The sequence below is a fragment of the Lactuca virosa genome, chromosome 4, assembly GCF_052849685.1.
Source record: "Lactuca virosa cultivar CGN04683 chromosome 4, Lactuca_virosa_CGN04683_v6, whole genome shotgun sequence".
Classification (NCBI taxonomy): Eukaryota; Viridiplantae; Streptophyta; class Magnoliopsida; order Asterales; family Asteraceae; genus Lactuca; species Lactuca virosa.
The window spans coordinates 38010368-38034705 of record NC_136429.1 but is presented as its reverse complement, the minus strand read 5'-3'; the positions used below and the strand labels follow the sequence as shown (position 1 = coordinate 38034705).

The window sequence follows — 24338 nt, the reverse complement described above, 5'->3', positions numbered from 1 at the left end:
ATATGATTCTCGAAGATGAAGGAAATGCAATATATGAGTAAAAAGAAAAGGAGATCGTTCCACAGTAACAAGCATTTGAGGTTGGAAGCGAATAGTACTTAGCAAGAAGGGGAATAATTCGTAATGTTGAGATCCATCATAATTTTCGTAGAGACTTGACGTAACGTATTTGGATGGTTGATTAAATTGATCTTAACTCGAACTGGTCGATGATTTAGAAGACTAATTTTCAGATAAACACTTCCTTTAGATCGTAGGTTTTTTTATGTTTCTATTTTTTTAAGTGTTTTAAGTATTTAAGTTTGCTTTTTTTTTAACGTTTTGAAGTTTTTAAGGTTGTAAGACTCTAAGTTTTTTTATTTATTGTTATTATTATTTTAATTTTTAGCAATTAAAAAATGTTAAAATTTAACTTATAAAGAGTGTGGCAACCAACCCCACCTAAACGACAAAATGTTAAAAAGGTGTGACATGACGCTTGAATAGCAGGACATTTAGTATGATAAATGTGACGCCATTCCTTCTAACCTTAGAGATATTCATAAAAAATAATTTTAAAAAATCGACCAGTTAAGAAATGACTAAATTTTTATGGTTCCAAAATTTTTTTTTTTTTTTTTTTTTTCAAAATGTATGCTTTTGGAACAATCAAAATATATAACATGTATTTTTTTTCCAATTCGTGTTAAACATTTTGCAAAAAACTTTCTTTACATGGTAGACCATTTTATAATATTCAATGTCACCGATTAAATCAAATGTCACATTTTAAGGCTCTGTATCCACTAGGGCTGAACAATGTATAGTACCAGTTTATTGCTGTGTACCGTATCAAGTCTATTTGGTTTAATTTTTTTTTGTTATCGGAACCGTATGAAGTAAACTTTGTACCGACATATTACCAACTTTTTTTTTCTAATTTTATGTTGTAATATTTAAAGATCAACAAGATTAAAGATCAACAACGACGACATAAGACAACTCTCTTGTCTAGTAATATAGATTAGTAAACTATATTAGTTACTAAAGAATTTTATTAAGTAACTTTTTAGTTTTTTAATTTAACGTGATTATAACGATTGACTACGTGTAATGACCAACAGAAAGCTTATAAAATTATAAACAATAAACATACTTGGCAACTGAAAATACGATTTTGTTTATATATATATATATATATATATATATATATATATATATATATATATATATATATATATATATATATATATATGTGTGTGTGTGTGTGTGGGTGTGTGTGTGCTTGGTATGGTAATATCGTGATATTTAAATTTTAATATCATTACCATACCAAGATTTAAATTTTATTATCAACCAAACATCTTGGCTATCAAACATATTGGTAACTAACTATCTTGGTTCGGTTGATAGCATGTTGGTTGATTTTATATATACATATTTGACATCCCTACTATCTACTACTCATTGGATGTATTTCTTTAAACTTTTGTTACCTTTTTATTAAAATTGAAACATTCTATCGAAATTCTATAATAGTTTATTAGATTTCGGACATGTTATCTAAAATTCTGGAATAATTTTTTTTTTCAAAAGACAAAACACATAAAGAAAAACGTATTTTTCACATCTTTTTCCAAAAGAAAAAAATAGTTTTTTATATTGAAAAACGTTTTCTAAGTTTTAACCGTATGTGGTATTTATTGTTTCCACAACCAATGTCACCAACACTGTTACCGTCATCGCCACCACCGTCGTTGTCGCCACCACCGCTACCTCCACCTCAGCCACCCCACCTTCACCCCCACTACTCCCACCTCCCCTACTTCCACCACCACCACCACCATTTTCACAATTACATCCACCACCACCATTACCATCGTCGCCTCCACCACCAACTCCAACGGTTTTTTTATGAAGACTTGAAAAAACAACTGTTTTTATGAAGACTAAAAAGATATAAAAACTTTTTGGTCAATACTTTATTCCACAAACATGAAAAAAGACGAAAACATTTACCTTTTCAAAAACAAACACCACTTCACTTTGAAATTCATTTTTTTGTCATAAAATTATTTTTAATGTGATATAAAATTAATCCAAAATTAGCAATTGCTAATCATCATTTTTATGAAAAACCCAACTTATTAACCACTTCATTGTCATTTTGTTTTATAACCCGATTTATTAGCATGATACTAGTATAACTTTCTTAAATATAAAGGAGTTTAAAAAAGCCCAAGCCATTTCATATTTTCTCATCAAAAAAAATGTCAAATGGCCATATACTCATATAGCCAATAGCCCTAAGTCCCCCACCCACCCACAAGGTCCACACCGTATGTACAGTCGTTGTCTGCAAACCTAACCGAATGAATGGTCCATGGCAAGGACTAAGGACCAGGACCAGACCAGCGTCAGCCATATTCCATAGCCACATGCATGAACGTGCAGCTTTCAGTCCCTTAAACCCCTTTTTTATCGCATTTATTACCATTCACACAAACAATCCCAACGACTCAAAATAAAATGTAATCGAATCAAAAACACGAATCCTTTTAGTTTTTTCATTACACACGTGTTACATGGAGTCATCGAGTATTTGTTTTGTTAATCAGTTAATAATTATCACTGTCACTGGCATACCTTTACACCAAACGGACGAACTCCGGCAGCCATCCTACCCACCGGAAAACACAGTTTTGAGTTATTCCACGCCCCAAATCGCCGACCCATTTTCCGGTAGAACTCTACGGGGAATTTCAGGTCTCCGGCGAGGTTGTTTCCGTTGACGTAAAGTGCAGTTAGATTCTTTAACTCCGCTAGTTTCGGTGAGAGATTTCCCGAGAGATTATTGTCGTTTAAACCGAGAAATCTCAGGTTTTTCATGTTTGAAAACGACTCCGGGATCCCGCCGGTTAGCTTCATGTCCGACAGATCCAAAACCATGAGCTCTTGAAGGTTTTTCCAGTTGACGTTCTTAAGATCACCGGTTATGGAGTTGCTTGCTAAAATCAACTCCTGTAATGAACTCATTTCTTGATTTGCGAAATTCAGTTCGCCGGAGATGTTGTTGTTGCTAAGATCGAAAAGAGTTAAGTTCTTGAGATTACTGATTTGATATGGGATTTCGCCTTCTAATTTGTTCTTACTAAAGTCAAACTTCAAGATCGAAGTCAACCCACCAAAAGTCAAAGGTAAACTCCCAGACAATGAGTTTCTGCTCAAATCCATGATCAATAATTCACTCAAATTTCCATACCCATCTGGGATTTTCCCTGAAAGAGAATTACCAGACAAAACCAACCTCTTCAACTGAGTCAACTCACCAATGCTCTCCGGTAAATCGCCGGATAATCCGTTTCCGATCAATACAAGTGATTGGAGTTTCTTGAGGTTGCCGAAGGTGGTTGGGATTTCGCCTCTCAAACCAGGATTCCCCCGGAACTCCATGAATTCTAAGGTGTTTGAAAGCGCATCCCATTTAGCTTTCTGAAACGTAATCGGGCCTTGAGGAGGTGAGATGATACAGTTGAAGAACGAGATTGATTTCAAGTGTTGAAGTTGAAACAAATGGGGTTTAAATTCAGGATTTTGAGCACATGGAAGGGAGTTATCATGAACTTGACCAATGCTTAGGTCTGTTACATACCATAATCCATCGATAACATCACATGAAACACCCTGTAGAAATTAAGACACCATCATTATATCATCAAAATCATAGCAAAACTTTTGAGATGAGTTCATGCAATTTCGAACGTTACTGACTCATACTGAGATTATCATATTCAAATTTAGTATGATTGTAACCCTAATTTATGAAGGAAAACTTTGGATTTTGACTGTTTTTTTTTTCCAACTTTTGTCAACTTCCTTGTGTTCTTATTTATGATTTTGACTAGTGAGAAAATTATTACAACATTTTGTACGCTTAACTGTGGATTCTATATGACAAATTAACATGATAATGGAACTGCAAAAGGAAGAAAAAGTGTACCTGAATTGGAGTCCAACCACAAGGATCAGGATAAAGATCTGAGCCATTCCACCATTTTCCCACAAATCCTTGAACAGCAATGTACAGAGCTTCTTGCTCTGTTTTCGCCATTGGAGCTCCTACAACATCTTCATCAATGCACATTCCATTCAAACCAAGCATCGTTAACATTAGAACAAAAAGAAACCCATCGTTTCTAAATCTCAAATCCATCACGCTTTTTTCTGTTTTACTCTCACAGAAAAGATGTTGAATGTGAAGAACTTGGGGGTGTTTTTTCAGGAACCCATTTTTAAACCTCAAATTGATGTCGACTTGAAAGTTACAAGGGACAGAGGCATGTGAGGATGATGATGATGATATAATGAAAGGTGAATTGAGAACGAAAATCAGGAAAACCCAGATTGGATTTACCTCTAATTCGTATATATTTAAAGAAACCCAGTTAGTTTTCAACGAGTAAAACTCCAAAATAGGAATTAATATAGAGCAAATTGGGAAAAAGTAGTGAAGAACACATAAAGAAGCATGTAACAGAGAGCGCTCATTTCCATGATGTTTTATAGCAATGCTAAGGTAGAAAGTAAGAGACGGGTTAATCGTAGAGTTGCAGAAGCAATTGTACACAAATCGAACAGCTAAAAAGCTAATAACGCACAGTTATCGATGATCCATAAATGTATGGATTGTGAGAGAAATGTAGGTGTCTATATAGGGTGGGTGTGTTTGGCTTTAAAGAGAGGAGGATTGGGACCTTTTTGGATGCGTTGTGACTTGTGATGCTCTATTATAACCCAGGGAAAAAGAGCGTAATTATGAGGTTCCATTGATTTGGATTATGATTTATGAAGAAAGAAAGATGGTGATGTGAGTGTTTGGGGGCTTGAAAGATATTAAAGGTTGTTGAAAATGGTTTCTGAGACAGGAGGGGACCAATCAAATGATCAATGCATGTTATGTTGTTATGTGTTGGAAGTATATGTATGCATGCAAAGAAAAAACAAAACAGATAAATGATTGTTAAACTCTTACAAGTTGTATCCAAATATTTCTCTATTTTACATATGATTACAGAATTGGTCCTTGGTAAAATGAATGCAGTTTCAACTTTCAATCCATTTTTTTGTTATGATTTGTGGTTTTAGTAAGTTGTTGAGTGGCCCATTTGAAAGCCTAGAGTACACTTATCTAACTTTTATATTAAAAGAAACCTTTTATTGATTTTAGATTATAAAAATATCAAATATCGACACCACCATCCTTTTTCCACTAAAAACCCACCGTCTTCTACTCGACCCTTTTCCAGGAACATCTTGTCCCACGTTAATCTAAGAGTTATTCAAGAACAACAAAAGATATGCTGGGGCATTGATGGTATTCTTCTTGTTAAATCCCATGAACGATTAACTGAATATATTGTCCATAAATATATTATTTGTTTTATTCCCTGTAAATATTTCTAGATTGTATATTCATTTTATACTTGTACCCATGTTTCTATTTAATATTCTCGATCAATAGAATTAACATTACGTTGAAAACTTATTTCCGTCAATATGGTATCAGCCTAATTCCTGGTCCTAACCCTATTCATCTCTGTCGCTTCTGTTCCTTGTTCCATCTTCAACAATGTCGACCCCTTCTTCCTCCCCTGAAACCTCTTTACCTATGGCTACCCTCCTCCACATGCTCACCATAAAATTAACCCCATCAAATTATTTATCATGGTGTAAATGCGTAATCAAGCTCTTCCCCTTCTGACCCATCAAGATTGGTTCCGTTTTGTTGATGGGTCGTATCCGGCTCCACTGCCAACCATCACTGTTGCAGACAAAACAAATCCTAATCCAGAATACACCTCCTGGCTCGCCACAGATCAAAAGATAATGCTTCTCCTACAGTCGTCTCTCACTGAAGAATCTATGCCTGAGGTCATTGGTCTTACCACTTCTCGATCCTTATGGTGTGCACTAGAAGCCGCTTACAGCCACTCATCTTCTGAAAGGGCTCAAAACCTCAAGGATTCTCTCCGTCAATTAAGAAAAGACTCTCTCTCTCTGTCTCCGAGTATGGCAGGAAATTCAAATCCATCTGTGACCAACTCACTGCTATTGGTCATTCTGTGTCCGATGATGACAAGACCCACTGGTTTCTGCGTGGATTAGGACCGGATTTTGAGACTTTCTCAACAGCCCACATAGCCGTTCAACCTCGTCCTCATTATCGTGATTTGCTAGCCCTTGCGGAAGGTCATGAGCTGTTCATCGCGTCCTTACACGAACCATCACCATCTCCTGCTGCTTTCAATACCACTCATCATCCTTCTAATCACTCGCATGCTTCTCGTGGACGTGGTAAGTCTGGACGTTCTTCTGGTGGTCGTAACAATTCATCTAGAGGTCGTGGTCGAGGTCGGCGTCCTCCCCATTGTCAATTATGTAGGCATAATGGTCAATATGCTAATATGTGTCCCGAATTACCAAATTATGGTCGCCAATCCTCTTACTCTGCAGCAAATCTCGCCGAAGCTTTTCAATCAGATTGTCGCTTAAATTCCACACCCGATTGGTATGTAGACTCGGGTGCTACAGCCCATATGGCTCCTTCGCCTGCCCATGTGGACTCCTCCATACCCTATCATGATCCAGAACATGTTGCCTTCGAGAATGGTACTATTCTTCCTGTCTCTCGAGTTGGTACTAAATCACTTTCTTCTAGATTGCCTTTACGTGATGTTCTTATCGTACCACATCTCAAAAAGAATCTACTTTCTGTGAGTAAACTGACGAAAGACTTACCGGTTGATGTCATTTTTCCCGTTATTACTTTGCTATTCAGGACACCCAAACCAAGCAAATTTTGGCAAAAGGCAAGCATAAGGATGGGCTTTACGTGTTAAGTTCGGTGCATCAAGCTTTTTCGGCTTCTACAATTCCTTCTTCCAAAGCATCGTTCGAGACATGGCATCAACGTTTGGGTCACGTAGCATTTGACATTATTTCTTATTTAAATAAAAACGGTTGTTTAGTTGTTACTTCACTCTTACCTAAACCTGTGATTTGTTCTTCGTGTCAACTTTCTAAACAACATCGTTTGCCTTTCAATTCAAATGAAAAGCGTGCTTTGAAAGTTCTGGATTTAGTTCATTGTGATTTATGGGGACCAGCCCCGATAACTTCTACGGAAGGATTTAGATTATATGCTATTTTTATAGACGATTTCTCTCGTTTCACATGGTTTTATCCTTTGAGGGCCAAATCTGGATTTTTTGGGATACTAAAAATTTTCCTTGCGTTTGTTCAAACGCAATTCTCTTGCAAAATGAAGGTTTTTCAAAGCGATGGTGGCACCGAGTTTGTTAATCATCACGTCAATAAACTCTTCTTGGAAAATGGTACTCACCACCAGCTATCTTGTCCCTGTACCCCACAACAGAATGGTCGCGCCGAGAGAACGCATCGTCATATAATTGAAACTGGCTAAGCACTTTTGTTTGGTGCCAATGTTCCTGCTAAATTTTGGGTGGATGCTTTTTCCTCTGCCGTCCACATCATTAATCGTTTGCCAAGTCCAATCTTAGCTAATAAATCCCTGTTCGAGGTTTTATATCACTCCACTCCAAACTACACCAATTTCTGTGTATTTGGATGTCGACTTTTTCCATACTTAAGGCCTTACTCATCTCATAAGCTTGAACCAAGAAGTATTGAATGTATTTTTATTGGCTACAGTGCTCACTATAAAGGCTACAAGTGTTAAGATCCGACAACAAGTCGTGTGTACATCACTCGTCATGCACGTTTTGATGAAGCAAATTTTCCATTTTCTGGAAAGGCTCCAAATATTGATCTGGCAAAATTGTTTCTGGTCGAATACAGTGATGGAACACCACAACCCACACAACCTTCCATCCCAACACCATCTAAATTTCCTCCTAACTACCCCCAACAACCCGTGTCTTACATGCTTGGTCCCATGTGATACATCCGCATTGGCATCTACAACACCCAGCCCTTAGCGACTACATCTGGTGAGTCTGATACTTCTACTCCTTATGTTGAGTCTGATGCTTCTTCTGTAGGCCCAAACGCATCCCCTGTAGGTCCATCCACTTCATCGCCAACACCGCCAGTTGTTCAGGCTCGTGATCCTTCTAACACCTCTTCACAACATCCAATGAGAACTCGTGGTAAGGCAGGAATAGTCAAACCCAAGCATATATTTAATCTTCTCGCGGTAACCACAAACGGATTGCATTCAGCCTTATTTGCAGAAATAATTCCTAGAGGTTTTAAATCTGCTTTAAAACACCATCACTGGAATGATGCTATGTCAGATGAAATATTGGCTCTTCATCAAAATAAAACATGGAAACTTGTTCCAAGGCCTAAAGGCTTGAATGTGGTTGGATCCAAATGGGTGTTTCGAACCAAATTTCATTATGATGGGTCTCTTGATCGTCATAAGGCCAGACTTGTGGCAAAGGGTTTTACTCAAGTACCGGGTTTTGACTTTTCTCATACCTTTAGTCCCGTGGTCAAGGCTACTACGGTTCGGGTCGTCATATCTATTGCAGTTACAAATCATTGGGTTCTTCATCAACTTGATGTGAAGAATGCCTTTTTAAATGGCCATTTATCTGAAACCGTCTTCATGGAACAACCACCCGGTTTTGTTGATCCACAACATCCAGATTATGTATGTCGTCTCAATAAGGCTTTATATGGCCTAAAACAGGCTCCAAGAGCTTGGTTTCAACCTAAGCTTGTTTTTGCTCACACAAGGTTTTCACTGCAGTCAAGCCGACACCTCTTTGTTTGTTTTTCAACAAGGCTCTTGTCTCTTATATCTTCTCGTCTATGTTGACGACATCATTCTTACCGGGAGTGACGAGACTTCTATTTCCCGTTTCATTGAAAGGCTACATCGGGAGTTTGCAATCAAAGACCTTGGCAAGCTAAACTATTTTTTGGGTCTTGAGGTCACCTATACTTCTGATGGATTGTTCCTAAATCAATCTAAATGTGCTCATGACGTTCTTACCCGTGCCACTCTCCTTGATGCTAAGCCTGTAGCTACTCCTCTTGCTACACATGATGTTTTTTTGAGCACCGACACACCTTACTCAGATCCTACACATTATCGATCCTTAGTTGGAGCACTACAGTACCTTACCATCACTCGACCAGATTTATCCTATGCTGTAAACCAAGCTAGCCAGTTCCTTCATGCTCCAACAATTGATCATTTCCAGATGGTCAAGCGCATTCTACGATATGTAAAGGGCACCATCTCTCACGGTCTTTTTTTTCTTGCCCTAAATCTGCATCTTTAATTGGATACTCCGACGCGGATTGGGCACGTTGCATTGAAACACGACGTTCTACCTATGGTTATTCAATTTTCTTTGGAGGTAATCTTGTTTCTTGGAGTGCAAAAAAACAACCGATGGTCTCTCGATCAAGTTGTGAATCTGAGTACCGTGCCATGGCAAATACCGCTGCTGAACTTATTTGGATCACCCATCTTTTACGGGATCTTAATGCCATGCCCTTGGTTCGCCCTACCATCTTATGTGACAACTTAAGTGCCATCCTCCTTAGCCAAAATCCGGTTGCTCATCGACGAGCCAAGCATATTGAAATTGACTATCATTTCATCCGGGAACTTATATCCAATGGCAAACTTCAAACGAGTTTTGTCCCCCACCAAACTTCAAGTTGCCGATATCTTCACCAAGCCTCTCGCCGGTCCCTTATTTGCACACTTTTGTGACAAGCTTCCTGTTGGTCCACCACCAGTCTCGCTTGAGGGGGGATAACTGAATATATTATCCATAAATATATTATTTGTTTTATTCCCTGTAAATATTTCTAGATTGTATATTCCTTTTATACTTGTACCCATGTTTCTATTTAATATTCTCGATCAATAGAATTAACATTACGTTGAAAACTTATTTCCGTCAATAACGATCAACAATGTGGAAATAAGAACCATAATGAACAATCAAGATGATATTTGGTGAACAATGATAATATCATAAATACGATAAATATAGAAATTACAGTCACACTTTCTCTCTATGCCTGCATTATTAGTGCATGCACATAAGACATAACCCTAACCCACTATATATACTAGTGGATAGAATATACAAATGAATATTTCAAGCCTATTATCATCTCATCATTGTAGAGCATTTTCTTATTCTAAAAATCTCCCCTTATATGCATGGAAATGATGAAGGACATTAATATCATGAAAACGCTCAAAACATTTAAACAAACACTAATAGGTGTTGGAGTTTGATATTGTAATGAGAAACAAATGTTGAAATATTCTGAATCATGAATCTTTTTTATCCCGAACTTTGGGCACTAGAATTTTTGTCATTAAGGGTCTATTGAGTGTTACAGGCATAAGTATCTTTAAGGAGGAAAATGGAGGAAAATGAAACCTCAATATCCTAACCGGTGACATGAACAATTTTAAAGGATTAAGCTAACTCTCAAGTAAAGATCACATCATGAAATCACACTTTAACTTTACTTTCTACCTTTTGATAGTTAATAATATTCAATTGTTCAAAAAAACTATATTTCTAACCAATTAGGATATAGTCTAAACCATATCTTGTACAAATCAATATCATTGTCTAAACTATTCTCATTCAACACACTCTAAGGAGTTCTCACAGAGAGGGTTTTATAGATTCGCTCAATGGAAGACTTATAATCACATTGTAACATCCCAAAAACCACGGTAATATTTTTCATTTTAAAAATATATTTTTATAAAATCCATAGAATAATCAAACGTTGTATTTAAGAGAAAAGCATAAAATCAGAGTATCAATATCATCTCTCAAAACATATATCAGTAGGAGGATGTGTACGATTACACCTTTGTCTTGCCCCGGTCATCTAAAATACCTGAAAACATTTAAAGCCACAACCGTAACCCAAAGCTTAGTAAGTTCCCCCAAAATACCCCACACAACGATACACATACAATACATGCACGCCAGACATACATCACAGGGCTGGATCGCCTCAGGAGCCTACAACATATAGTTACACCACTCTTGAGCCTACAACATGTAGTTAGACTGTTCGCGGGTATGTTGGCCTACAACACAAAGAAGTATCGCCTCAACCCAACCACACTATCTCGACATAAGCACATAAACAAACAAATAAACAAACAAACAAACAATAACCAACAATACAGGTAATCATAACAGATCGACCAATCAAACTGATCACTACAACATACCAACATTCTACACACAAGGATACATACTGCAGTACAAAGTATAGTGAGAAAACTCACCTGAGCTACCTAACAGAAACTCAACAACAAACCTTAGCAATCAGAACAACTAGCACAAGCTACCTAGTGTCAAACCGAGACTAGATCTTAGCTAAACACTCAATTCTATCAAGGTTTAACCAAAAGTCAAACTGGTCAAAAAGTCAATGGTCAAAGTCAAAGTCAATAGCCCAAAATACAACTTTGTTGGCCACCACGTCATGGCCTATCATTTGCCACGACGTGACAATCTCCCGTAAAAACAGTCGTGAGAACCTTATATGTCACGATGTGGTGAGCATATAGTCACATCGTGGGAATTGATCCTGGACAGCTTAATGGACTAAGCCCCTAATCCATTTAGCCACACACTCACCTCATCCAGAAGGCTTTCTTACACCAAAAGAGTCATACAAATTGTTTCTTTATAGTCATGCATGTCCATTGCATGTCTTTCCCATGCTAGGTCAAAACAATGGCGGAAATAAGATAAAAAATCTTTATGTATGAGCCAAAACCCAACCAAATCTTAGATCCAAAGCACTAAACCTCAAAGGGACCTCAAGGATCCATAAAGTTGCCAACTTTATGGAATCTATCCACTAAAACTCTCCCAAGCATGGAGAAAATGCACAAAAGCCTAAATCTAGAAGCATAACCCATAAAGGTTGGAACTTGGGGACTTACAAGAGTCTAGAATATGTGCTCCAAGGTGGTGAAGGAACTTGATTGTTGGATCTATGCACCAAGAACACCTTTTTATTCTTCTTCAAGGCACCAAGAACACTTTCTCACCTCGTGGCGACAAGTTTTCACCCAAATCCACTCAACTTTAAACAGCCATAAATTCTTCATTTCAAATCCATTTTCGATGTTCTTTATATACATGGAAAGCTATTGACGAGCCCCACAACCCTATCTAATTACTATTGACTTAATATATGTCAAAGTAAAACCACAATCCATGCAAGAAGCCCAAAATATTACTTTTCCCTTTTTAACCTTTTGCTTCAAGCACAATTCGATGGCTTTTAATCACTTAATCCAACATTCTCAACATTCGATAGGGTCTAAACTCTATTCCATTGAATCCTAAAACCCTTACGCGATCCATTTACCACCCGCTATCCCGATATTAGAAACATCCTAAAACTAGGTGTTACACACATAAACCATAGAATTACTTAAATACTAGGTTCAACTCATAAAGTGAAATTCCTGTAAAACAAGGAGTCTTCCATCAACAAAAAAAGATAACAATTTAAATAGAGGCTTGATGCCAATATGCCATAATTTACTACTTCGTACTAGGTAAGATGTGAACCACCACCACATGTATCATACAAGGGATTACAAGACCTAAATGCATATCAAAAAAATGTTTTATAATGTTATCATAATACACCTTTTAGCCTTAATATCAATATATATCATACTAGTGTTTGGACCATATTATATATATACCCATATGAATTAGATGCAACACCGCCACATAGATACTTAGGATTAACATCACCTTTACCGTAACACTCATTTTTCAGTTATTTTCATTTTGTGCCCAAAGTTTAAAATGATGACATTTTGGTCCTTACGCAGGGCGTAAGTTGGAGTTACGCATGGCGTGACTCGTTAAAATGGATGTGCGGACTTATAATAGTACGCAGGGTGTACTGCCGTATTGCACAACCCTAAATTTTTAGGGTTTGAGCCCTATATAAAGGACTTAACTCCTTTGATACCTTCCTCCTATCAACCTCCATCTCCCAGAAATGTTCCTTGCAAACCCTATTTCTTTCGTGTGTGTGTTTTTGAGCTTGAAAGTGTGTGTTCTTGTGCTTGTGAAGGAGGAACGAGGTGGTTGATCAGCTTGGAAGTTCAAGGCAGCTTGGATCCAGAAGTATCTCGCCCTCAAGCATCCCTAGAAGGTATAAATCTTGGAACTTGATGATTTATTTGCAAATATCTTTCTAGTTGTAGGGTTTGTGTACAATTTTGGTCCCATAGTCTTGGTCTAGTAGAGTATGAGCTACTCCAGACCCTTGAGGTGTAGTTTTTAGTAGTACTGAGCTTATGGAGTCATAAAAATGAGATATTGGTCACTATCATTAAGCCATGATCGAGTGAAAACATCTTGTTTCTTACTCTTGCATGAAGTCAACAAATATCCAAGAAAGATACAATATGTAACACTTGTTCCAGGTATTATTTAATTTTATCAGTTTTAGGATTTTGTGCTGGGACTCGACGAGTTGGGGAGCTCCAACTCGTCGAGTAGAGGTTATTATGAGGACGCGAGACTTCGGATCTACTCGACCAGCCGGAAGGCCCCGACTCGACGAGTAGGCATTGTAAAGGGAAACCCTAAATTTCAGGGGTTTGTACCTTATCTAAAGAACTTATGGCTCATTTGCAGCCTCTTCCATCGTTCTTTCAGCCCAGAGAAACCCTAGTTTGAGCCTTGAACCTTATTGAGAGAGAGAGAGAGGGAGCTTTTGAGAGTGATTTTTGGTGTGATTGTGAAGATTTTGGAGCTTGAAGAAGAAGGAGCAAAGAGAGAAGCAGTAGATCCGACATCTACTCTGTATTGGCGACCATATTGAGGTATAAAGTCACTAACTTGACCTTTAGTTGTTTAGATCTCTTTTCTTGGAAGTAAATGGTCACTTTTCGTGCCAAAAGGGTGTCATACTCGGATTTGGACTTGTCACAAGGATATGGTTCTAGATCTGGAGATCGTTAGGTCTTCAATGACATAAAGTTGCTCACTTTATCCAGCTTAATAAATTTTCCATGCACTAAAACCTTGTAGGAACCTCAGTTTTGGTGTTTTAGCCTTGTGAGGTCTTGCATGCATGTAAAGTTTGCAACTTTACGTGGTAACTACACTAGGAGAAGTTGGATCTGAAGTTTGGGACCTTGGATCCCACTAGAAAGGACTGAAGGAACTCGTCGATTCCCTTAGCCAACTCGACGAGTCGAGTAGGGTTTACCCATTTTCGAGATTCTGTGTGATTTCTGTGAAGGATTGAGGTTTTCGGTCAGCATGGGTTTTCGGTCTTCTGTACATTAAGGAACTCGACGAGTTACACAGGTAACTCGGCGAGTTGATGAGTTACTCGGGTAACTCGACGAGTTGTTGGATGCACTCGACGAGTTGAGGTCAACATGGACTGTTGACCTTGACTTTGACCAGGGTTGACTTTGAGGATATTTATGGTAATTTGGGATTGTGAAAAGTTAATCACATGATGATTATAGGCAGTTGAGTTGGAGCAGAACGTGAGATTTATCTGATCTTAGCTTGTCAGTTCAGCATTCACGAGTGGTGAGTCTTCTCACCATACCAATGAGTCGAAGGCACCAAGGCCGACCCATTTTATGATATGTGGTACACTAGCTGAAGTTATATTAAGATGCATGATAGTTGGTTATGTGCTAGAAAGTATGCTAGTTGTATATGTGGTATGTTTGTATGGAAGACCATGGGAGAGCCCATGGCACCTGGATGTAAGACCATATGGAGAGCCCATGACTTTCCTACTAAAGACCATGGGAGATCCCATGGCAACCGGATGTAAGACCATGTGGAGAGCCCATGGATTTCCTATTAAAGACCATGGGAGATCCCACGGCACTTAGGTGTAAGACCATGTGGGGAGCCCATGGCATCCTAGAGTAAGACCCTGGGGACGAGCCCACGGAACCCCTATATGTTGTATGCATGGCTTATGTGGTATATGTAGCTTTTATAGCTAATATGATATGTGTTTATGTGGATTGTATGTGGTGTATGCTCTGGGGAACTCACTAAGCATTAGCTTACAGTTTGTGGATTTGTTTCAGGTACATCTGAGCCCAAGGGCAAGTTCAAGGCTTGATGGCGCGTCATGCACTCTCTCTCCGACATTTTTATGGGACACTCTGATGATTTGAAATAATATTGTTATTGTTAAGAATTTGAAAACAATTATATTGAGATTTTATGGTTTATGGAAAGTGTTTTTGACTATTTAAAAATGAAAAATTTCTTTTGAAAAATCAGGTCGTTACAAGTTGGTATCAGAGCCTTGGTTTGAGGGATCCGGGCACACTCTCGGGTGTGTCAAGACTCAAACTAAGGAAATGGTAAAATTGTTTTCAAAAATAAAAGTTAAAAACTTCTTAGAATGAGAAAGAGAAGAGTGCAATGTGCGTGATCGGCCGAGGCAAGTAAGTAGTTCCCCTAGTATGTTAGTCATGTTATACTGATATGTGAGTTATGATAATCGTATGAATCTTGCTACGTGTATGCTTTCAAAATTGTATACAGTTAGGGTCGTATAGCCTTAGAATGATTGATTTGGCCTTATTTCTTGTTCCTTGTTTGGTTGTGGTCCTAGGGTAGAATCTATTATTCGAAAGTCTATTTGATCCTTTTATGTGTATAATTTGCATGCATAAGGCAACCTGTTATGATTGAGTTCTGGTTTGATATGGATGGAGGAAATCTTAGGTTAGCCTAGGATGTGAGCTATGCGGTAGCCTGTGAGATATGATTTGTTTTGGGACGAATTAGAGTTATCATGTAGAGCCTTGGGGAAAGTACGGGTAGGTGTGGAAGGTAGTATTGGGCCCATACTACTGAAAGCACATGACCTGTACCCGAACCAATGTTAGATCTGGAAGCTCTAAGGAGGACCGGTGTGGGAAGATCCCCTCTACGGACATCCTAATCATTATGTTTTGTGGTATTGCAGTACAGTATGGTGGTGATACGGTTTGGAGCAGGGCGATCAGGATCGAGATCAGGATTAGGATCTGAGTCGGGTGACACTACCGAGCCCATTGATGAGAGGTTGCGTGAGCTTATTGCAGTCGAGGTTACGAGGGGCATCCTTGACGCTACTCCAGTGATTTTTGGTACGGTCAAGGAAGGTATTATGGAGTTCATGGAGGAGAGGCTCAGGGCATTCAGAGCCGAGATTGCTGCAGGCCAGACCGGGGCCCGAACTCCCTCGTTCCGGGAGTTCAAGGCGTACGGGGCGCCGGAGTTTTTCGGGGTCAGGGACCCCATTGTTAGCCGACGCTGGGTGGCGGACATAGCGAACGCCTAGCGCACGAGTTTTTGCCATGATGCGGCAAAGGTGGGTTTGATTCATGTATGCTGAGGGATCGAGCCCGAGATTAGTGGGGAGAGGTGACTAGCCAGGTGGGAGCAGCCGGTGTGGCTGAGATGACATGGGCAGAGTTCGTCAGGCGTTTCTATTTGGAGTTTGCACCACCCATTGGGGTGAAACGGCTAGTGAGGGAGTTTCATGAGCTCCAGCAGACCACAGAGAATGTGGCGGAGATCACCGCCAAGATTCGGGAACGAGCACTGTTGATCCCACAGTATGCTACAAATGAGGATATGAGGAGGACGAGATATCATTCCATGCTGAGGGATGATATCCGATAGTTTGTGAACTTTACAGGGTGCATAACCCTGAATGAGATGGTGGAGAAGGCCTGTGAGCGGGAGATGGAGTTGGACTTCCGCACCAAGCGGAAGCCTGAGCAGGCACAGACAACAGTAGGTCAGGCTAAAAAGCCTAAGACCTCGGATTCTTCCAGTAGGGGTCAGCGGGGCCATGGCCGGTGTGCCAAGTGCAGTAAGCCGCACAGTGGAGCTTGTCAGACAGCGGGCTCGGGATGCTACGCATGTGGCCAACCGGGCCACGTGATCAGAGATTGCCACACAAAGGGCTTGATTTGTTTCCACTGCAACCAGACTAGCCATAAAAAGGCTGATTGTCCGAGGTTGCAGGGAGGGGGAGGAGTAGTGGCGGCGCCTGTGCCCGCCACGATGAGGATTACTGATGGCCGCCCTGCTAAGGCGGATGCTCCAGCGGTGAAGATCCGTGCATTTCAGTTGACCACTGATGATGCTCGAGCAGCGCCAAACGTTGTAGTTGGTATGTATTTTATCTCCCTGCTCTAGATTTATTGCATTGCTTATGTGGATATTGTGCTTATGTGTAGGGACCTTTTTGGTTAATGTATGGCTGCTCACGTTTTGTTCGATTCGGGAGCCACCCGATCATTTGTATCTCTTGCTCGTAGCAAGAAGTTTCGGGATGCGAAGGGGACTCTAGATTCTCCACTTGAGGTTAAGATTGCAGACGACCGCACTGTGAGTGCTGCGAGGATGTATCGGGACTGTGTCCTGAATGTTCTTGGGGAGAGGTTTCGTGTTGATATAGTCGCGATACCGTTACGATGGTTGAAGGTGATTGTCGGGATGGACTGGCTGGGGGCCAATAGGGCCATGATCGATTGCGAGCTCCAGTTGGTGAAAGTTCGAACCCCAAGTGGGGGAGAACTGTTTATTCATGGAGAGAGGGCCTCGCATGGGCCAACCCTCTGTTCAGCTGTAAGGGCTAGGAGATTTCTGCAGCAGGGTTGTACGAGATTTCTGGCATATATCTCGGATATGAGGGTTGAGAACACGACGGATTTGGGCAGTATACCGGTGGTACAGGAGTTTCGGGATGTCTTTCCTGAGGAGTTACCTGGATTGCCTCTGGATAGGCAAGTGGAGTTTTGAATCGATTTAGTGCCAGGTGCCTCCCCGATAGCAAAGTCACCGTACCGGCTAGCTCCGCTTGAGATGCAGGAGCTATCTATGCAGCTTCAGGAGCTGCTAGACCGGAGGTTTATCCGTCTGAGCAGTTCCCTGTGGGGAGCTCCGATCCTGTTTGTGAAAAAGAAGGACGGGTCACACAGGATGTGTATCGATTACCGAGATCTGAACAAACTAACGCTGAAAAACCGTTCTCCGCTACCGAGGATCGATGATTTGTTCGATCAGTTGTAGGGTGCGTCTTGATTTTCCAAGATTGATCTTTTGTCGGGGTACCATCAGATGAGGATTCGAGATGAGGATATACCGAAGACGGCTTTCAGGACTCGGTATCGGCACTACGAGTTTGTGGTGATGCCATTTGGGCTCACCAGTGCCCCAGCAGCGTTCATGGATCTCATGAACAGAGTGTGTAGACCGATGCTGGATCGGTCGGTGATCGTTTTTATTGATGATATATTGGTCTATTCTAAGACCAAGGAGCAGCATGATCAGCATCTGAGCGAAGTATTGGAGACACTGACAACGGAAAGGCTTTATGCCAAGTTCTCAAAGTGTGATGTTTGGCTGCATGAGGTGCAGTTTTTGGGGCAGATCATCAACCATGAGGGCATTTCGGTTGATCCGGCCAAGGTTGAGGCTGTGATGCGGTGGGAAGTACCAAAGAACGCATCTTAGATTCGTAGCGTCTTGGGTTTAGCGGGGTACTATCGGAGATTCATCCAGGATTTCTCCAAGATCGTCGTGCCTTTGACCTGCTTGACCAAGAAGAATGTGACATTCTGATGGGGCACGGATTAGCAGCTGGATTTTGAGACCCTAAGACAGAGGTTATGCGAGGCTCCGATTCTAGTACTACCTGAGGGGTTGGATGATTTGGTAGTGTACTGTGATGCATCGATCTCAGGGTTAGGCGTGGTACTGATGCAGAGAGGGCATGTGATTGCGTACGCTTCAAGGCAGTTGAAGCCTCATGAGGCGAACTACCCCACTCACGACCTGGAGTTAGGGGCAGTAGTGTTTGCCCTCAAGATTTTGAGGCACTACTTGTATAGAGTACGATGCACAATTTATACTGATCATAAGAGTTTAAAGTATTTGATGGATCAGCAGAACCTCAACATGCATCAGAGGAGGTGGTTGGACGTGCTAAAAGATTATGATTGTGAGATCTTAAACCACCCAGGGAAGGCCAACATGGTGGCCGATGCTTTGAGCCGCAAGGTGGCAGGCTCCCCGATTGGGAATGTTTTCTTGAGGATGACAGTGATCTCTCCATTGTTGGATATGATCAAGGAGGCTCAGGTCGAGGGTGTGAAGAAATAGAATTGGAAGATAGATCGGATTCGGGGACAGTATCCCTTGTTTGTTCGGGATAGCCGAGGTCTTCTGACATAGTGTGGTCGGGTGTGGGTACCGGTGACTGGAGGAGTGAGACAGAAGATATTGGAGGAGGCACACAAGTCTAAGTTCTCTATACATCCGGGGGCTACAAAAATGTATAGAGATCTAAGACTGAGCTATTGGTAGCCCTGCATGAAGTGGTAGATCACTTGGTTCGTGGAGCGGTGCTTGACCTGTAGGAAGGTTAAGGCCGAACATTAGCGGCCGCATGGCAAGGTTCAGCCGCTACCCATTCCCATATGGAAGTGGGAAGAGATCACTATGGACTTCATCATGAAGTTACCGAGGACAGCGAGGGGTGTGGATGCCATATGGGTGATTTTGGACAGGTTGACGAAGAGTGCCCACTTTATTCCGATCTCTAAGAGTATATCCGCTGAGAAGTTGGCGGATATTTATGTGCGAGAGGTGGTGGTCAGGAACGGAGTGCCAGTGTCAGTAGTCTCTGACCGGGATGTTTGATTCACATCCAGATTTTGGAAGAAGTTTCACGAGGAACTGGGCACTCACTTGCATTTTAGTACGGCATACCACCCCCAGACAGATGGCCAAAGCGAGAGGACGATCCAGACACTCGAGCATATGCTTCGGGCATGCGTTTTGGATTTTGGAGGTAGTTGGGATACATACCTCCCATTGGCAGAGTTTTCATACAACAATAGTTACCATGCTAGTATCGACCGACCTCCGTTCGAGATGTTGTATGGACGGAGGTGTAGGACCCATGTTTGTTGGGGTGAGGTAGGGCACCGGGTCATGGGTAGCACCGAATTGGTGCTCAAGACTACTGAGTTAATTCAGCAGGTGCGTGATAGGCTACAAGTCGCACAGAGCCGTCAGAAAAGCTATGCTGACCGACGGTGATGGGATCTTGAGTTCCAGGTGGGGGAATTTGTGTTAGTAAAAGTGTCGCCATGAAAGGGAGTCATCAGATTTCGGAAGAGAGGCAAGTTGGGGCCCCGATATATTGGATCGTTCAAGATTACGGCCCGAGTGGGCAAGGTGACCTATCGATTGGATCTGTCGGATGAGCTTAGCCAGATTCACAACACCTTCCATGTGTCTCAGCTTCAGAAGTGTGTCACCAACGAGGCCGCGGTCGTTTCTCTAGACGATATTCAGGTGGACGAGAGCCTGAACTACATTGAGAGGCCTGATGCGATTCTAGACCGCAAGACCAGGGTTCTTCGAAACAAGGAGGTGAAGTTAGTAAAGGTGCAATGGCAACACTGAAGGGGCTCCGAATGGACATGGGAACCGGAGGAAGAGATGCGGGATCACTACCCGGACTTATTTGGGTCAGCAGACTTCGAGGACGAAGTCTAGTTCAAGTGAGGGAGATTTGTAACACATGTTCGAGGTATTATTTAATTTTATAAGTTTTAGGATTTTTTGTTGGGACTCGACGAGTTGGGGAGATCCAACTCGTCGAGTAGAGGTTATTATGAGGACGCGGGACTTCGGATCTACTCGACGAGCCAGAAGGCCCCTATTCGACGATTAGGCACTGTAAAGGGAAACCCTAAATTTCAGGGGTTTGTACCCTATCTAAAGAATTTATGGCTCGTTTGCAGCCTATTCCATCGTTCTTTCAGCCTAAAGAAACCCTAGTTTGAGCCTTGAACCTTCTTGAGAGAGAGAGATAGATAGATAGATAGATAGATAGAGAGAGAGAGAGCCTTGAACATCTGAGCCCAAAGGCAAGGGCAAGGCTTGATGGCGCGGCATGTACTCTCTGTCCGACATTTTTATGGGACACTCTGATGATTTGAAATAATATTGTTATTGTTAAGAATTTGAAAACAATTGTATTTAGATTTTATGGTTTGTGGAAAGTGTTTTTGACTATTTAAAAATGATAATTTTCTTTTGAAATATGGTTCGTTACACAATACCCATTAGTAGACTTGTGATCATAATCAGTGTTATTCAAGTCAGCATGACTATAGGAACGAAACTCAAGAGATGAAGTGGAAAGAAACACCAGACTGCAAAACTGAGTACCAAGAATATATATATATATATATATATATATATATATATATATATATATATCAAAATACGAAGAACAAATCCCCAATGAATTATGGAAGGATCAATGACAAGTTGGCTAACCACATGAACCGCATGAGTAATATCTGGCCTACTGATGATAAGATAGACCAAGCTCCCCACAATGATACGATAAAGACTCGTATCTAACAAGGGAACACCATCAGTTGGATAATACATGGCATTAATCTATAGAGGGGTATCAACTATTCTGTTATCCAAAAGTCATGCACTTTCAAACAAATATAATATATATATCATCTAAGATAAAAGATTAAATTTTGGTGATTGTGCAACTTCAATCCCTAAGAAATAACGTAGTAAGCCCAAGTATTTCATAGGAAAACGGATAACCAAATCACGATTCAAGGACTCTATGCCATCATGATCATCTTTGTTAATAATCATATCATCAACATATAAGGAAAAAAGGATCCGAACAGCACTTGAACATCTAGAAAATAAAGCTGAATCATGACAACTAGACTGAAAAGTAAGGGAAGTAATTACTATAGAAATTTTCTCAAACCAAGCACAAGGGCTTGTTTGAGACCATACAATGCTTTCTGAAGCAAACAAACTTCACCTAGACGGTGAGTAATGTAAGGTCACCCCTTATAATCTGATGTGTCGAACACTCCACACACTGTCTGTCAGTGTCAGCGTCTACAACATCGCAAACGCCAACGTATCAAGCTTATTAGCGTCAACGCATAGCGTATTTATTCTATGTAATATTTGTCTATTAGGTAATGATATTGATAACTATAGCATAGATCATAGATGTGGTATCTTTGTGATAAGATCGGTTCTTAGTATAGATTAGACGCAATCCCTTTAATCAAGGGATATACTTGTATAAATTAGTATATATACAACATTAGGGTAAACCTTAATTTTGTTAACACGGCTTAGTATCGTAATTGTCTTTGTGACAACCCTTCTTCTTGGTGAAGACAAAAGTCTTACTTGGTGAAAGATAATTTGGAGAACTCTCTGTGTTATTTACTTTATGTTCATTGTTTTTCTTACATTAGTTTATGTTTGTTCTTAATATTTGAAATGTATCCGATCGATACAAACCTTAAATTGGTATCAGAGCAGGTTATTGATACACTCAAGTAATCATGTCAACCTCTTTAACTCAAAAATTAATTGTCTGCAATAAGATCCCTTCGTTTGTTAAGCACAACTTCTTTGAAAGGAAATTAAAGGTCATGGAAGCTCTCGAGTTCATGGACTTTGATATGCTCGACATCATCAACAAAGTTCATGCCGTTGTTATGCATCAATCATCCAATAATCATGCATCTGGTAGTAAGTTGAAAGAAAAATATGTGCCTAAATATAACAAGGAAGAGAAAAGGGTGTTGAATCTCGATGTAAAGAGAGAATTGCTATTGGAAACTCACTCCCTTTCGTTGTCTATCGTTCGGTTCAAAATTGTTCAACCGCTCAAGATATGATGACTACACTATCATTTGCTTTTGATAAAGAAAACTCCTCGGATGATGAAGGTAAGGTGTTGTTTGGTTCGCAGAATGTTGCTGAAGGAATTTGAATTGGAATTGGAAAAGGAATCTGTCAGGAATTTGAATCCAATTCCACGTGCTGTTTGATTAGCACGAAATGAAATTGGAATTAATTCTAGATTCTATTTGGTTCGTAGGAAATGGAATTGGAATTCATGTAAAATGACAGAATTGGCCTTTTGTCTATTTTGCTTTAATTTGCTTTGTTTTCTAAGTTATGTGTAAATATATATTATATAAATTATTACAATAGTTAAAAAATTTCTAATTTACCATACCATTAAACTTATTTTTCATATTTCTTCAACAATTGAAACCCAAATATGAAATGAAATCTTTAGCAACTTCCATTTTATGTTCAAAATTGTTCTACATGCTATTTTTTTCATCTTTTCATGCCAATAAACAAGAGCATAATTTTGTTTCCAGTCTTTCTAAATTCAATAGTAAACTTATAACAAAAAGGAAGTTGAGATTTCACACACCTTTTATGTTTTCGCAAAAGACAATTCACCAGCAGTTAAACTCATATATGTATAACTAAAACAGCACAATCAATTTTCACAATGTTGCTGTGAAATAAAAAAGAGATTGACAAACAAGAAGAGAAATTGATTTTAACTTAAAATCGATTTCTCTTCCTGTTTGTCAATCTCTTTTTTTTTATTTCACAGCAGCATTGTGAAAATTGATTGTGTTGTTTTAGTTATACAGATATGAGTTTTACTGCTGGTGAATTGTCTTTTGCGGAAACATAAAGGGTGTGTGAAATCTCAACTTCCTTTTTGTTATAAGTTTACTACTGAATTTAGAAATCCATTCTAGTAACAACATTTTTAAGAAATCAATTAACAATCATTCAATTAACAAAAAAATTGAAAGAAATCCATTCTAGTAACAACGATTTTAACAAGCATTCAATAAACAGTAACAAAGGTTTTAAGAAACCATCGATTTTGACAGAATGTAGACAGCAACAACAATTTTAACAAGCATTCAACTTATAGAAATTGACAAACATGAAGAGAAATCGATTTTCAGGAGAGGAGGTTGAGATAAACAGGAAAAGAATCGATAAATAGGAAGATAAATCGATTTTAAGAAACCATCGATTTTGACAGTAAATTAAGAGTGTGAGAGATAGTGAGATTAAGATCGAGGCAACAACAATTCACTTACCTGAAGGAAGAATCGAGGAAGAGGCTGATTTTGACGAAACGAGGTTTGTCGACTGATTTTGACGAACAGGTTGTATACGTAAAATAGGGTTGTATACGTGTGTATAATGGTAATTGTAAACTTTCCTTGATAGTAAGAAATTCATTTCATCCTTTAGTTGAAGAAAAGTATTTTCCCTCCTTTGAAGAAATGTTTCCCATTTAGGATTCCTTTTTCTCTTTAGAGTTGAACCAAACGCAGGAATTCGAGGGAATTGGAATCCTTTTCCCTCGAATTC

At 39.8% G+C, this 24338-nt stretch overlaps 1 protein-coding gene across 1 annotated transcript; it reads right to left on the bottom strand.

The window, feature by feature from the left end:
* Nucleotides 1-2517: 2517 nt before the first annotated feature.
* On the bottom strand, nucleotides 2518-4639 carry LOC145103903 (uncharacterized). Its single transcript, XM_079041177.1, has 2 exons — nucleotides 3980-4639; nucleotides 2518-3663 (listed from the first exon to the last, which is right to left on the bottom strand). Exons 1-2 carry the CDS (start codon nucleotides 4190-4192, stop codon nucleotides 2614-2616), a joined length of 1263 nt encoding a protein of 420 aa, XP_078897303.1. The 5' UTR covers nucleotides 4193-4639; the 3' UTR covers nucleotides 2518-2613.
* Between the last annotated feature and the right edge of the window lie 19699 nt (nucleotides 4640-24338).

What these genes read in the sequence shown, in the direction of transcription:
- LOC145103903 (XM_079041177.1), bottom strand. Translation starts at nt 4,192, where the DNA reads ATGGATTTGAGATTTAGAAACGATGGGTTTCTTTTTGTTCTAATGTTA. An exon ending in GTGGTTGGACTCCAATTCAG is followed by an intron (nt 3,664 to 3,979) that starts GTACACTTTTTC and finishes TAATTTCTACAG; the next exon opens with GGTGTTTCATGTGATGTTAT.